This window comes from Passer domesticus, chromosome 2 (genome assembly GCF_036417665.1).
Source record: "Passer domesticus isolate bPasDom1 chromosome 2, bPasDom1.hap1, whole genome shotgun sequence".
NCBI classification, from domain to species: Eukaryota; Metazoa; Chordata; class Aves; order Passeriformes; family Passeridae; genus Passer; species Passer domesticus.
Window position 1 is genome coordinate 83,477,970 of NC_087475.1, and position 15,587 is coordinate 83,493,556.

General features: G+C 36.6%; 1 protein-coding gene across 24 annotated transcripts in view; it reads right to left on the reverse strand.

The window, feature by feature from the left end:
- DLG2 (discs large MAGUK scaffold protein 2) overlaps nt 1-15,587 on the reverse strand; it is a 979,322-nt gene that overhangs the window by 252,790 nt on the left and 710,945 nt on the right. For all 24 annotated transcript variants that reach the window (XM_064409604.1, XM_064409605.1, XM_064409606.1 and 21 more), the window contains 2 exons: nt 15,325-15,469; nt 11,952-12,093 (listed from right to left, as the gene is read on the reverse strand). In XM_064409604.1, coding sequence (XP_064265674.1) covers nt 11,952-12,093; nt 15,325-15,469 — 287 coding nt within the window. The remainder of the gene's footprint in view (nt 1-11,951; nt 12,094-15,324; nt 15,470-15,587) is intronic.

Genomic DNA, 15,587 nt, shown 5'->3' on the forward strand with positions numbered 1-15,587 from the left:
AGAGCATGGACTGCACTGGTCCTTCAGATGTCTCTATCCTGCTCAGATGCATTGGCTAACAACTACCAGCTGCATAGTTAGGCTCTGACTGCATGTTTTATTGGCACAGAAAAGCAAGAATTTGAAAAAAAAAAAAGCAGTACATAACATCCAATGTCCAGGATAAGTATACTCTTATTTTCTCTCTCAATGTGGAGTAGTAAATATGAATTAAGTAGTGTAAAAATATTTGGAAGTTGGGATAAAAATATCAAGTATAGGAATAACTAAAATTATATGGAGCAGATCAGTGTCCTGCTTATAAAAACTGTGTTCCATGTAGGCCATTAATCACAAAAAGTAATATGAGATTCTTGCTGCAACAGCCTGTCTTCAAATATCCTCCTCAATCTTCATCTTCTCTATGGCAAACTTGTACTTAACTACAATAGTAGCCACCTACTAGAAGAAAACAATGCCCTACTATAAAAAAGAAGATTATGAAGACCACCCAGCTTTATTAAATAATTGTTCTAATGCAGCATTTTCTCATGCCATTTATATTTCTCCTCACAGAAAGAAGAAAGAACTTCTTTCCAAAGGGATCAGCCCACCTGATAAATCCTGTCTCGCACATCTTCTCCAGTGCTATGACAGAGACAGATTGTCCTCTCTCAAAGCATGGGATAATGAGAATGCTATTTAGAAAGAGTTTTTAATGCGCCATTATAAAAAAATACAGCCAAGGTCACCTCAACTTGTCTTGCAAAAAAAATTAAGAGCCAAACTGAACATAAACTTTGAGGCCTTTCTTTATGATGCACTAATTCTTCAAATGAATTTAAAAACGTAGCAAGCCATTTAGTACACTTTAAGAAAAGTGTGAAGGCTAGATATATATTATTTAAGGACTAATTCACTGTAGTTTATGTGCAGTTGCATCTCTTTCAGATACAACCAGTATAGCTTCACAGGTTTAATTTAAAAATAAATGCTAAGCAGTTTTTGAATTTTTTTGGAGGAATAACAAAGAACTATATTATCAAATTTCTTTTGTCCATGATCTTAATTTTCATCAATACCTATGCATAAAAAAAATCTCCTTAAAACGCCAAATGTGGGAATATTGCTGTAAACATCTTTGATAACTGCAATATCTCTTTTAAAGAGTAAATATGTAATGTGGATCTACTCTGAAAAATAACTAACTACTGCTGTAGCTTCTTAGTCAGATCAGCTCCCCTTCTGCCTTTACTCTGTTTATTCAGTGACAAACAAGCATCACAGTTCCCTGTCTTTATCAGTGAGCTAAAAACAAAGCTTTGTGACAAATAAGAGCAGCAACTACTAGGTCTGGATGGACAGTAACAACTACATTAGTCTGAGAATAAAGCACTCAATAGTAAAGGGAGGCAACAGAAAATGTAAGCAGTAAATATAAGCAGCAGCATAGTAGCAGCTTGAACATGCCCCAACAGAGAGTTCAACTCCCAGGACAGAGAATCAAGTGACTTAATGCCACAGTTAAGCTTTTAAATGGTAACATGAATAGCAAAGAGTCACTCTTCCAGCAAAGAGTAAAAAATAAAAAAACCGAAAGCTGGAATTGCTATTCAGAACAGACGTACCAGCAGTGAGGCACAATTCTTGCAGAAAGGTAGAACTAACTGGTGGAAAAGATAACAGTAACAGTGGGAGGTAGAAAATTGATCTAACACTGGTTTTATTTATTTCATAACAGACTCTGTAAAGCCAATATTCCTTGCTGTTTGCAGTCCTTATTATTCCTTGATTAGATCATCATTGTTTTGTTGTTTCAGGCTGACTTAATGGTGGAACAGAAGTTATAAAAAAATGGCATTTTTAAAAACCATTCTCTCCTCAGCATCATGCAGAGTCCTCAATTTAAAATTAACTTTTTTTTTTTATTATTGCAGAATGCTGTTTGGTAGGGATCAATTGTCAACACACAGCACATTAAATGTTAACAGTTTCAGGTTTTCAAACATTTCAAAACCTTTTATGATATGGAAAGAAACCAGCTCAGCTCTCACAGCATATTAAGTATGCAGAGCTATAGCCAGGAAACAATCTAAGAGAAAATAAATTTCCCAATGCTACAAGTTTACAACTTTTTGTTTTGTTTTTTGAATAGCAATTTTTAATTGTATCCAAGTTCCATAAAGACATCTAACACATTAATTTTACTAATATAATGCTGCTGGGAAGCAGACAAAGAACTTTTTAAGAAGTATTTCACCATTGAACCAAAAATCAATGGCAATTTAATACAAATGAAATCTTCCATTTTAATAGCCAGTGATTTTTATATATATATGTCCTTTGACTGAGCTACTTAGTCACATAACCTTCTACAAGAACCACATACCTCACTGTTCAATAGGGTAAATAGAACTTACAGTTGATTTTATTGCATAGGTCGTGCCCTGGCAATTTAAATGAGACCAAATCACTCATATGACATGTTTATGTCAACTAAATGAAAGACAGAGGAGAACTATGAAGAGCTGGAGGAAAATACCTGAAGTACAGTTAAATTAGCTCTTACTGGAAACGCTAAAATTAATAACTTTTCAGCTTTTCAGTTATTAACTGCTGTTTTCATATGCCTTAAAGGTTTCTTTAACTGCAAAACAAGTGCTTTTTTTAGCACAGTCATGAAGATTAAGGATTGCCTTGTTCCTCTTAACAATACTATTTTAACATTTTAATAGAGTTTTCAAATGAAACAACCTACAAGAAGGCAGAAGTAGAATTTAGAACTTCTAATATTCTACACCCAATTCTACACTTATTATTCTTAACCACAAGGAATTAGGAAATTAAATGACTGCTTAATTTGAAAAAAAAAAATCAGTAATGATTTTCTGTTGCAGTAATGGAAAAGAGGGCTGTTTCACACAGAAATGTAGAGACTGTCAGACCAAAGACCCAAAACCCCTGCAGTGACTGTTTAGGAAACAGGGACCAGCAAAGAATAGCCCTTACCTGCTCAGCTACTAAAAATCAGCGAGGACCATAGACCAGAAATTAAATCCTAGAGGACTGTAGTCAATAGGCCTGTCCACCATGAATCAGCAATTATTCTCATTCATATTTGAACATTTTTGTATTGTTAGGCTTCACAACTCCCTGTGGCACTGAGACCCAGAAACTGATCAGACCCAAACTGACATACCCAAAAAGCTCTGTGTACTCCAAGCCTGTTACTTGGTTGCACATTCATAACCTAGGATAACATTTAAACAACCTTCTATTTGCCATATTTTAAATTTAGCAATGCATTGTAACTTCCCTGTATCTGAGTTGTAAGAAAGTGGTAATAGTCCTTGCCTGTTGCCTTCTCTGTGCCATGGGTACTTTTGCAGATCTCTGTTCTGCCTCTCTCTGACACCTTTTTTCTATACTGGAATTATTTCTTATTTATCTTTCCCTGGAAACCATGCTACAACCCTGCTCACCCTCTTCTCAGGTTTTTTTTCAGTTGCCTCCATGTAGGACTCAAAACTTGAATGCACCACAGATTCACAGAGAAAACCATTACATTTTGCACTCTTGTCCTTTCCTATTTTCATTTTTAATTGCCCTTCTTGATTGTTCCTGAGTGCTGAGCTGACAATGCCACAGAACTAACCAGTCACCCCAAGGCGTCTTTCTGAAATGGCAAGAGCTGCACAAAGGGTCCACATCCATGGACCTCTGTGTATTTTGTATGTACTTCAGGTTATCCTTTCCTCTGTACAGTATGGAAAGTTACTTACCATTTCTGTGTGTGTTATCACTACAAATTCTACTATCTCATTTCAGAAATCTCCATACAAGCACTAAAGCATATTGCAAAATTTGATTAGTTTTTTGTAAGTGTTAAGTACTAAGTAGCTGCCAGTGATTGTATTAGAAATAGTCAAATCCTATTACTTGGGAATCTCTGACAAGCCTATTTAAATATGCAAGGATAACTCAGGAATAAGAGATTATTTGCCACTTGATAATGACTAAATTTTTACTTTAACATAAATTATTCTCTCAAGTCAAGATTTATTATACTTAAAATAAATTAGGACAAAAAATGAAATCTTACTCTAGCCAGACAATTATGCATCTCTAAAGTTTAACAAGTAGTTTAAATTTGTGTATTAATTACAAAAAAAAAAAAAAAAGTCAATTTGCAAGTTAGCAACTTCAAGCTTCAATCTAAGGAATGCATTTTACCAAAGATGCAATTAAAGGTTATGTAGATAAACTATTTTTTCCCCCTTTTAACTGGACATTTAATGTTCAGTTAACGTGTAACTTGAATAGTCTTCTTTTAATTAACTCTGTTTTAAAAAAAACTTAATTTCTTAGATTGATCAAAGATCAAACCAAGAAGAAATTCTATTCTGGGATACTATATTGGATTCAATATGTCACCAACTTAACAACTAGAGATGAGAACCCTGCTTGTGAGACAGCGAGAAACTAGTCACAGCAGCAGGCTGGCATCCTCCAGACAGACAGACAGACAATGAACTAACATGACAGACTGCCTGGTGGGATCACACCCACATCATCCACAGCCCAGAAACCCTGGGGGTTCTCCACTTTTCTAGAGGGAGATGGCCTATGCATATTATCAGCAGCTTTTCCCACCTGCTCTGTATCTCTGTTGCTTGGCCAGTGTACTTGTGCAACTATTGATTATCCCAAACCTCTGATGGATTCACTGGTTCAGTAGCCTGAAACCCCTTCTCCACTGCTGCCCTACTACACTGCTTCTTTATGCCTTTTCACCTATTTTTCTGTTATGTCCTGTCTTGTCCTGAATTCCCTTTCCAAATCCAAGTCTTCTTACCTGATTAAATACCAGTCTTCTCTTCTTGTGATTTCCATTCTTACATCACAGTGACAAGTTGTCCCTCATTTACACACTTATCCCTTGCTAAACACACTCCCCCCATTCCTCCAGTCTCTTCAATATTAAAATGTGACAAGACTGAGCATTCCTCCAGTCTCTTCAATATTAAAATGTGACAGGAGAGACCATGTTCCTGTGTCAGAAAGGGATGGTCGAAATAAGTAGAGAGGAAACTAACTTTGGCCATTTAATGCTGTGCTCAGTCATGCAGGATTTTAAAAATAATCTAGTCAGCATGAAAAAATTGTGAGAAGCTTTGATATACTGCAGTGTGAGTACAGGATCTGAAAGAGTTCTACTGAAAAGAAACATATCCAATAAGTTTTGGAGGATAAATGAACTGCGGTTTTCCCAAAGAATTGGATTTGTGACTTTTGCATAGCTTTTCATAAATGCATTAGAAATATTACCTGGATTCTGTTTCATCAGCTCCTATAACTCAGCACTCTGAATGTATGTATGGAATATTATGGTATTTAAAATATAATAGCACAGCAATTTCTAACATAGAATAGAATAGAACAGAACATGAACTAAGGCATGTAATTCTCCTTCTATCCTTTGAATCATCATACCAGTATGGTTAAAAATAAATGCAATTTAATTTAATAATAATGGTGGTTAATTAAAATTACTTTAGCAACAAGCTAATTTAGCATTTTACACTAAATTTTAAAGAAAAACAATCATAAAACCTTTGCTATCCCTAGATAAAAAATCCAGCCCCAGGCAACAGCTAAGCATGAAAATATTAACATCTAATCTGCTAAATTTACAAGTTGTTTAAGAAGAGGAATAAATAAAAGGCATCATCACTCTTCCCATACTACTACATATCATTTAATCTCTTTAGGGTAGAGGTAATAGGGTAGAGTTTAGGTTAGGCATGGTGAATGATTGTTGTGAGCTCACAATTACATGTGCTCCTATAACTCAAACTGTAATATTTGTTGTAATGGTTTAATACTGGAAGGTCGAATCTGTGCATCAACAGAAACTTAAAAGTGTTTCCATAAAACATTGTCAATTCAACCAGCAGGTTTAGGTAAGTAAACAAGAGATAGTTCAGGAATGCTACTTTCAATACAGGGATAAAACATCCCCTTAGACTTCAGCTTAATGGTTCTCTTTTCTCTTCCATCCAATTCTCAGCATCTCTTCCCCATCCAGAAAATGCTATTTTGCAAAAATGCGTTTAAAAAAATCAAACATGCTTTACACAGCAAAACAGATAACTCAGCTTTTTCATCCATGAATCTTTAATATCTAGCCAGAGTTAAATGTTAAAGTGAATTTTTTATCAGCTGAAGCACAGAAGTTTGATGTTACCATTATCTGAAGCTAAAAAGGAAGTAAAAACTCTAGATGGTAGTTCTTTATTTTTATGGAACTTTTCCTGTTGTTACTCATTAAAGACAGAAGAAATTAACATCTTAAAGCCACAAGGCAATATTTTAATATAATTAGGCTATATTTAATTAATTAGGCTATATTTTAGCCTATTAATTTTAGTATTTTAATATTTCTGAAAATTGGAAGGCAGAAATTTGCTAAAGAGAAAACTGTAACATCTCTCTTTGCTGTGTAACACATGTTGCACAAAATGATAAAACCAAAAAGTATCTTTTTTTTTTCCTTACTACTACCATACAAAGTTTGGTTGGAATGCATCTCTATAGGTCATCTTATCCAATATTGTGTCTGAATCAGGATATTGACAGCACTAAATTTTACCTGGCCAATGCTTAAAAATCTCAAATGGTGGATATTTCAGAGCCCTTCAGAGCAAGTACTATTCCAGCACTATTCTATGCATCTCGTGTTTTAATTTCTTCTGAAATTGAAATCAGAACCAACTGAAATCCAAAACCAATGCCTGTTGCCATTGGTGCTTCTCCACACAGAAGAGTTTGGTTTTATCATCTCTGCTACTGAGTGCTTATAGGGTGCTCTTAGATTGTCCCTTAATCTCCTCTTCACAACACTAAATAAGCCCCAGTGCCCTCAACACCCCTCCAACCACCACGTGATTTAGGGTTCTCTCCACAACCCTCCTAAAGTCAAAGAATGGGAACTGGTCAAAGGCTTTTAGAAAAGAATGTGTTTTTCAGCTGGCCATGCTGCTCCAAAGATAGCCTGGTATGCTGATTACCTGACCAGTAGTGAGAGTGCACTTCTGGGTCCATGTTCAGCTTGGTCTGCAGTAACATCCAGGTCATTTTTAGTGAAGCTGCAATTCAGATGTTCATGGCCTGCACAAGTGTGTGCAGCTCTTCCACCTGAGATGCAGACTTCTTACTGAACTTTACGAGGTTTCTGCTGGCCAAGTCCTCAAGTATATCAAGAGCCCTTTAGAATACAGCTCTGCCATTTGTCATGTTAACCACTCCCTCTTAATTTCTTATCCTCTTGAAATTTGCTGAGGGTGCACCGTGTGTCATGATCTAGGTCATTGATGAAGATATTCACTGACGCCTGAGGTATCCTGAGCTCCTCTGCTCATCACTGACCACTTGACACATGCCAAGTGATGATCATCATAACCAGATGAACCTACTGGTTAAGTCAGTTCCCAACTCAGTGCCTTCTTTTAGTCCACTCTTCCTCAGTTTTCAAAGCATGCTGTAGGTGACTGGGTCAAAAGCCTTACCAACACCATTGCATGCAAATAAGCATAGTCATGCTGGGAGAAGGATAACCAGCAACCCAGAAACCCAAAAGGCTACCCACAAGGTTTCCAAACCATTACAAACCATGCTTCTTTTCTGATTAGCTGTACATGTTCATCCAACACTTCCTCATGTTTGGATGAGAGGCTGTTGGAAGAGTTTTAAAGGGTGCTCCCTGTGTTACAACTTTTCCTGCCCACAGAAGAGGTGTGAGAAATACCTTTGCAGCCACTCCCCATGACAACTATGGGAGAAAAGGAATTACCATGTGCTGCACAGCAGATCCCAGATGCACATTAGTGGGAGTTATGGCATGGGACAGGTATGACTTTGGAGTCAGCTGTGTTTTCCCTCAGCAAAGAAGCATTCCTGCTCAAGGCAGCACCTGTGCTGTGGCACTGCTTCGTGAAGGGCAGCCACTCCTCTCCCCTCATCCAAGCAGTTAGAAATTTCATCACGAAAGTCAACAAGTCTGGACAAGCACATAAACTGGTTTTAGTCAATCTCTGATGACTATTCCAATTACCTTCTAGGTCCTTAAATGCCTGGCAAACGTGTTGTTGAGTGCTTCAGCTTTTCCTATATTATCTATCACTACAATGACTAATGACTTCTCCTATTCATCACCTTTTTCCTTCCTCAAACCTTTATTTTTTAAAGTAGCACACATCTGCAGAATCACTTTTGTTTTCCTTTATGACCCTTGAGGGTAAGTATTAGCTCAAATCAATCAGCTTTTTAATTTTGCCAGCAGTCAAGCAGTCAAGTAATGCTTGTCTGTATTTTGCATTTTAGGTCATCAGAAAGCTCTTTGCTCAGCCATGAAGGCCTGCTGCTGAGTCCTCTACTTTCTGCTCAACAGGATGGTTCCTTCCTGAGCTCTCAATAAGTTTTATTTAGAAACCATCCATCTTTCATGGGACCTGTGTTTCTGTGGCAGCATCCCAAGAGATTTTGCTAAGCAGCTCTCCAAAAAGGCTGTAATCTGCTCTTCTGAAATCTTAACAGCCATAACTTGCTGACTATCTTTCCAGACTTCCTTTGAATTAAGAACTAAACCAACTCATACACACTCTGATCCCAGCTGTTATTTGTCACCACCTTTGCCACAAATCCTGTTTCTCCCCTCTAGCAGTATCAGGGACTGGTCAGTCCTGATTCATTGGAATACAACCAATGAATCCCCTCCACTGCCTGCACAACAATTTAATCTTAGTAGAAACTAAAACAAGCAGTGTCTTACTTGCTATGTGTACTGATAAAATTATTAAACATATAGTTTTCATCCACTTTTGATCCCATATTCTACTAACCTGAACTTGTAAAGGTGGTAATTGCTGTAAAAAATGCAGAAAGCCAAAGTTTCCATTCTAAATGAATTTAAAATAAATCCAGAAAAATCAAGAAGTAAAATATGCCCATCACTGATAGTATTTTGTACCAACAATACACACAACTTAAAAAAATCAGTAATTAAGAGACAACATTCAGCTTAAATAAAATTTATGGTTGAAGATGATTTGTTACTTTTCTATCCCTTGTGCTCAGATTAGTTTATTTTTTATATAGACTGAACTGAAATTTTTTCAGGCACAGATTCAATACTGGACCAAAAAAATACACATTTTTATCAATTGAAACACTTATTTTTGTTAGGCAGAATTGATGTATTTAGGTAAAAAAAAAAACAACCCAACCTTAGAATTGGAATGAACAAACAAAAAAATATAAAACCAGCAGGAGGAAGTGGGCAAATTAAGTCAAATGTTCAATCATTTAAGTTTTACTGATAGATTCATTATCACAAGTAAGTTAAAGGAAAGCTTGTCATCTGCCTCACACAAATCACTTGTACAGAGAATTCCAAAATTGCAAAAGCCTTTTTTAGTGGAGAAGTTACTGTTCCAAATATTTTTAGCTGGCACAAATTAAAATCTGCCAAAAGTGTTGCAAGACTGCATGGGTAATAAATTCCCTTATGTTAGCACAATGTAAATTAGGCCTGTAAACCTATTACAGCAAGAACCAGGTACTGGAATGGATAGCACTGCAGTAGCTGGCAAATATCTTAATTATAAAACATTATGTGAGAAAACCTAATTGTAAATGCTGCAATCAAGGTGTCTATAGGTTTTACTAAAGTTATCAATATGATAATTGAATTCCCAAAAAATTTTCTGAATTGGTCAGCAACAAAGACTTCACAAATATCTTTTTATTTTAATGGCAGACTCATCAGCAAATCCTACAGGATTGGACAGAAAGAGTGCATTCACTATTCTAAGTTTATAGCTGTGAAAATGACTGTGAGAATTAACTGCTGCATTTCAGTAGTCCCACTTGAATCAATAGGCAATAATTAGATGAATGAACATTTAAAAAAACCCAAAAAACCCCAAAAAACAACTCAGCAGCATTTAAGGGTTAAATGATTTGGTTTTTAAGGCTAGAGCTTCTTAGTCATTGTAGTTAGAGAATAAAACTGGTCTATGGCTCTTGCTTGGGAGTCTCTCAGATGTATGTGCATGTCCAGCAAGGAAATGTAATGGCAAGAAGAGTCATTTGTCTTTATGACTATATTTGTTTTCTCTTTGTGCTTTTGTTTCCTGATATACCATATTGACTATTGTCACTAATAAAATGAAGCTCATAATAGCCTCCTTCTTTTCAACAGGTCAGAGTTACCATTTGTTCAGAAAGATGAGATTTCCATCTGATTTGTGTTGTGGCACTCAGAGCTGCTCCTGTCACTCGACACCCTTCTTTCTGCCAGTGCCACGCGCCTGTCACAGAAGGTCATGTTCATGGAGTGAGCAGCTCCTGTCCATAGTGCCAATGTCACAAGAAGATTTTGGGTATCAGACCTTCATTAGCCAACACATTAATTCAGAAATCCAGACAGGAAAAAGAACACAGGAGTGGAGTATTTCACAGAATATACAGAGCTTCTCTGGGCATTCATTTTTCCCCTCACAATAATGCAAAATGGACATTGGTGTGAATACCTCAGACAAGAAAAAAACTGCCAGTATTTAATTTTTCTCTCAGGAGCTAAACCAGCACAACTTGTTTAAAAACAGTCTAAAAATATCAGCATGCGAATGCATCTTTCTTCCTCCCCAAAAAAGGTCAAAAGGACATCCTAATTAATTTGAATACATATCTTATTTTTTTTTTCAGAAGTAACTAAAAAGTTAAAACTAGCTACATGGTCACAAAGAAACAGGACTAATAATATTTTGCCACTTTACAGATCTTCTAACTGTTTAAATGGTCTTTTCATTGCCAGGACAGCTTATCTTCCTTTTTAGAATTAATCCCTTCACTTTCTGTGACTTCATGATGCCCTTAGCTATTATTTGCTTTTAAGGCTGCAATATTTTTGCTGTTTTTTAAACTTTTCTAACCCTTTCTCAGCAACAGTGCTGCTGATGTCTCATTATAGAAGAAGACCATTCAGCACTACAAGCTTATTGACAAAGCCTTCATCATTGCAACCCAGATATTTTAATATAGGGTTTTTCCCTATACAGAGGTATTTGAGAAATTATGAGATCATTATTAGATCAGGTAAAAACATTTGTACAGATTTAATGAAATCAATGTTTAACTATCAATTAAAAATATAACTTCTTGGAGCCATTTGGTGAAAATCCATCCTAACTGAATGTCTCATAAGTTGAAGGAAATCAATTTCAGCTTTGCATTCTCAATCAAAACAAAAGAGAAACTCTTTTAACCAAGACAGGGAAGAGAGGTGTGGTTTCCACACATTTATGTCCTGATTAAACACTGTATCATGATTTAGTTGCTCTGAATCTGTCTGATCCAACAAGTTAAGCTGCTTGAGATAGTAATCACATGCAACAAGAAAAATGAAATGCAAATTAGTGGGTTATGAAGCTGATGAATACGTAAGCGAATGAGATTCTTTGACTTGTAAGACACAGCAAGTCACGTTAAGAGGATCAGAACAGCCTCCTCCGAGCACCAAAAAAAAAAAATCTCATTTTCTGTGGCATTAGACATTATAATGAAGGCTCATTTTCCAAACTGAACAACTTCTGTCTTCTAGGTGAATGGTAGTGTTCTTCAAACAAAAAGATAAATATACACTGTCTCATCAGTGACATTCAGTGTTCATCTAAAACAAGGCATAAAAGAAACCTCCCAGCATTTTCCTCTGTGTCTCTTCTACCTTGAAATTAACTACACAGATACAATTCTGCTACTGTACATCCACATAGCAGTCACAATTCTTCAGGGGTTATTAAAAAAAAGTCTGAATAGAAATCTATAGTATGCTGTATTTTATTTGAGATGCACTGAATGCTTTTTTTCTTTAAAATTGCATGAAAGGCAACAAATAAAGAGAAGCATCTGACCTGGTGTAGTCGTCCTCCACAAGCATGTGCTTTGGAATGGGCGAGTATCTTCCTGGGGAGATAGGGGCCAGGGATGCCTTGTACTCTAAAGTGCCATTGTTTCCAGAAGAGAGTATATGATTTTCCATTGGTGGAGAATAAGCTGATGGTAAAAATGAACATTTCTAGTCAGCAATTTCCATGTTTCATTAGATGGCAAAAGAACATAATTTTTAAAATTTAAGTACCAAGAATATGGTTCAAAGCTGTAAATGAGATTAAAACAAACAATCCTGGCTTGAGAGAGCTTGAAATATTACAATAAAGGATGAACAGCTGGAGTTTTACTGAAAATAATAATAACAATAACAACAACAACAACAACAATAATAATAGTAGTAGCAGTAGTAGTAATGCTGTCTTATTCGCAGGGATTAACTTTTTAGAGGATCTTTAGTTCCTGAAGAGGGAGTCTGAATAGGTCTCCTGTTTGAGAGACAGGAAACATTTTCTTCACTTAGGACTAGCAGAAGGAAATGCAATTAGGAAAGAATGAGAATAAAGGCACTGTTTTTGGCTCCAGTGTGCAGTAATGGGAGTAACATAGTAAGAACTCCATGCAGGGTAAGAGCAGGAATTTTATGTGTGGCAAGAAGCATGTGTATATTCAAAGCTGGGATCTACTACAGGTGCCCACATCCCCAGTATAACTGAAATTTCAGTATCAACATAGGTGGTATTTAGACCATGGCAAATCTCTATAATCAAAATAGAAAATGGATGCAAATATCTTACATATTAATGATTAATGATGAAAGTTACATTACTGTGTTGTATGTTTATATACTGGGTTTGCAGGGCTTGTTTGTGTGCTTTTTGCAATTCTGAAGTTACCTGGGACATTTATGACTGGAGAGATGCAGTAATAGTTGTATTCCATCTCTAGTTAATTTAATGAGAAAAAGAAAGGATAAATAGCAAAAGCAGTGTTACATGCTTCTGCAATGAGCTGTGATTAATTTTCTCATGAGAAGATGACAGCTAAACTTTCTAGTATTAGTTTCAATCTTTTTTTCAGATGCTGAGATACAGAATGCTTCAAAGCAAAATCTCTCTACAGGGAAAGGCCATTATGCATTCTGAAATACTCTGAACATGTAGGTGTAATGAAAGGTTCCCTGAGGATAAATGAATCTGTATGCACCAATAGCCTGGGAAGGGCTACTGCAAATCTTTTCAACCTTTACTTTCCCCCTGGAATTGTTTCTGTCTTCTCATATGCTGTTGATCTATAATCTGACATAATAAACCACACTGTTTTAGAACTTCAAAATTATTATTTTGAAAATATGAAGCTCAAGACTGGATAGGTACATTTAGCATTTTTACTTCCTGGCCTTTGCTAAGACTCAGACCAGGCTGCTACTGAACAAAATGATTGCCATCTGTTGTAACATTTGCTAACTAAATAGGCATCCTCAGCGTGGCTGACCATACCACTGACATGCATATTACAAAACCTTCTCTTCTGTTTTCATTGAGCAGACTGAATAAGGAGGATTTGGGATATTTAGCTTTTCCCTCAACTTTGTCAGTCCACAACAGCAACATTGCAAAAGTGCAGAAAAATTTAAATCCTTAGCATTTACTTCCCTCACTAAATTTCCCCACCTTTAGTTTGCCTTAAGTGCCCACAGAATTACTAGCAGGAAATCAAGATGGGTATGGATCAACTGCTGAAGCTCTTGTCAAAATTACATTTCCATCCAGTTGCTAGATGGTGCAGTTGGTCCCTGTTGGTAGCTGAACCCAAGGCAGACAGTTTTTAATGAACAACTAATGAAGAAAGGGAGTTTTCAGTAATGAGCTGTTTAGACTAAGGTGCACCAATGGTATAAAGGGTGCAGATGAAACATTAAGATTGCTGTGAAAGCCAAGGGAATGGAAATGCCTGGGTATGGACACCAGGAGGAGTGGCAGGAGTAGTATAGCAATGTCATGTACTGATAAAGCTAGATTCATCAGTAAGTCATCAATACTCAAATATAATTATGTGCAACTTGCCAGAAAAGCCTGCACCCAAATGATAACAAATATTCAAGCCATTAAGAGATGGTGGTGGGAGACAAAGACCAGTTTGGAGCTAGACACTCAGACAGGGAGCCAGCAGAGATCTGAGTAAATCCTGAAGACATGCATAGTAGGGACAGATGGCAGAGACAGAAGATCCTCATTGCTGTTATCTCTTTAAGAGTCCAAAAAGCACTTCAGCAAGGAGGTTGTCAACATGAAATCTCTCTCTCTCTCTCTCTCTCTATATATATATATATGATAAGGACTCCACAGCCAGCCACCAACCCTTTTACATGGTCACCTCAGGGAATCCTGGAGATGCGCGTCTTTCTACCTGAGTGCTGGACGTGAGTCTAGAAGCTTTTGAGTGCATGGATATGACAGCCTGATTGAAATCAATTGGTTTTTAAATGAGGACACCATCCCTTCCTATAAGATACTTCACTGAGTTTTACCATATTATTTAAACAAATTTTCCTACAACAGAATGTGCCTTGAATGCAAGGACAAATAAGGCCGTGGTCCTCTGGAAAAAACCCCAAACCAGATGAACATACATAAAGTTAATGGATAGACTGAGAATAAAGCAAAGTGGACCAATCATTTATGAATTTTTCACTATGGGAATAATAAGGCACTGGACCACAGGAGCCATGGATATGCCATCCCTGGAAGTGCTCAAGGCCAGGCTGGATGTGGCTCTGAGCAACCTGGTCTAGGGGAAGGTGTCCCTGCCCATGGCAGGAGGACTTTAACTAGATGGTCTTTAAGGCTCCTTTCAACCCAAACTCATATGTGACTTCACAAATTGGATATCCACAGAAAATAGTAAAGTTTTGTAAGTACAGCAGTGACTTTTACATTCCACTAAAATATTTTATTCAAATATGAGATATATTTGCCTCAGGCTTCTACTAAGTTTGTACAAGATGGTTTGCTGCTTGTTCCAATTTTTCAGTGGACAGAGGACTCCAGGCTACAAATCTAATCATATTACAAAATGCATTTGCATGTACTTATTGCTGTAATCTTCACAAGAGTTACAGTTCAGTCTGATCACTTGGACAATGGCTAATTGGAACCAGCACAGCCATATATCTTCTACATTGCTACTTTTGCTGCAAAAATACTTTAGCAGAGTTAAATTATTTGCAATATTTCTTGAGCGCAGCATTCTTAGGTGGTAATAAACATTTCATTTTTGTAGCCTTCCAAGCTGTTTCATAAACTTTAATGGGGTACTTTGAACAAGCTATGAAAAAATACAGTCATCTGACAAACTGAAATATCTCTTGTAAAATAAGTTGCAGAAGTCACTTACAGTGAGTAATATCTGGTGGGCCATATGGATCTGTCATGTAAATGGTGGTGGGCTTTCCAACTTTCAGATACACTACATCTGATGTGTTCTTCAGTATTGCTACTGCCTCTTCATGGGTAACTTCTTCTAAACTGTAATTATTTACCTTAGAGGAGAAATCAGAAAGGTGAGTTGAAATGCAGAAATAGACATAAAAATGATACATCCTTGCAGTTTTCAAAATGTTTGGAACACTGCTGTAAATGAAGAGCACTAAAGATTAT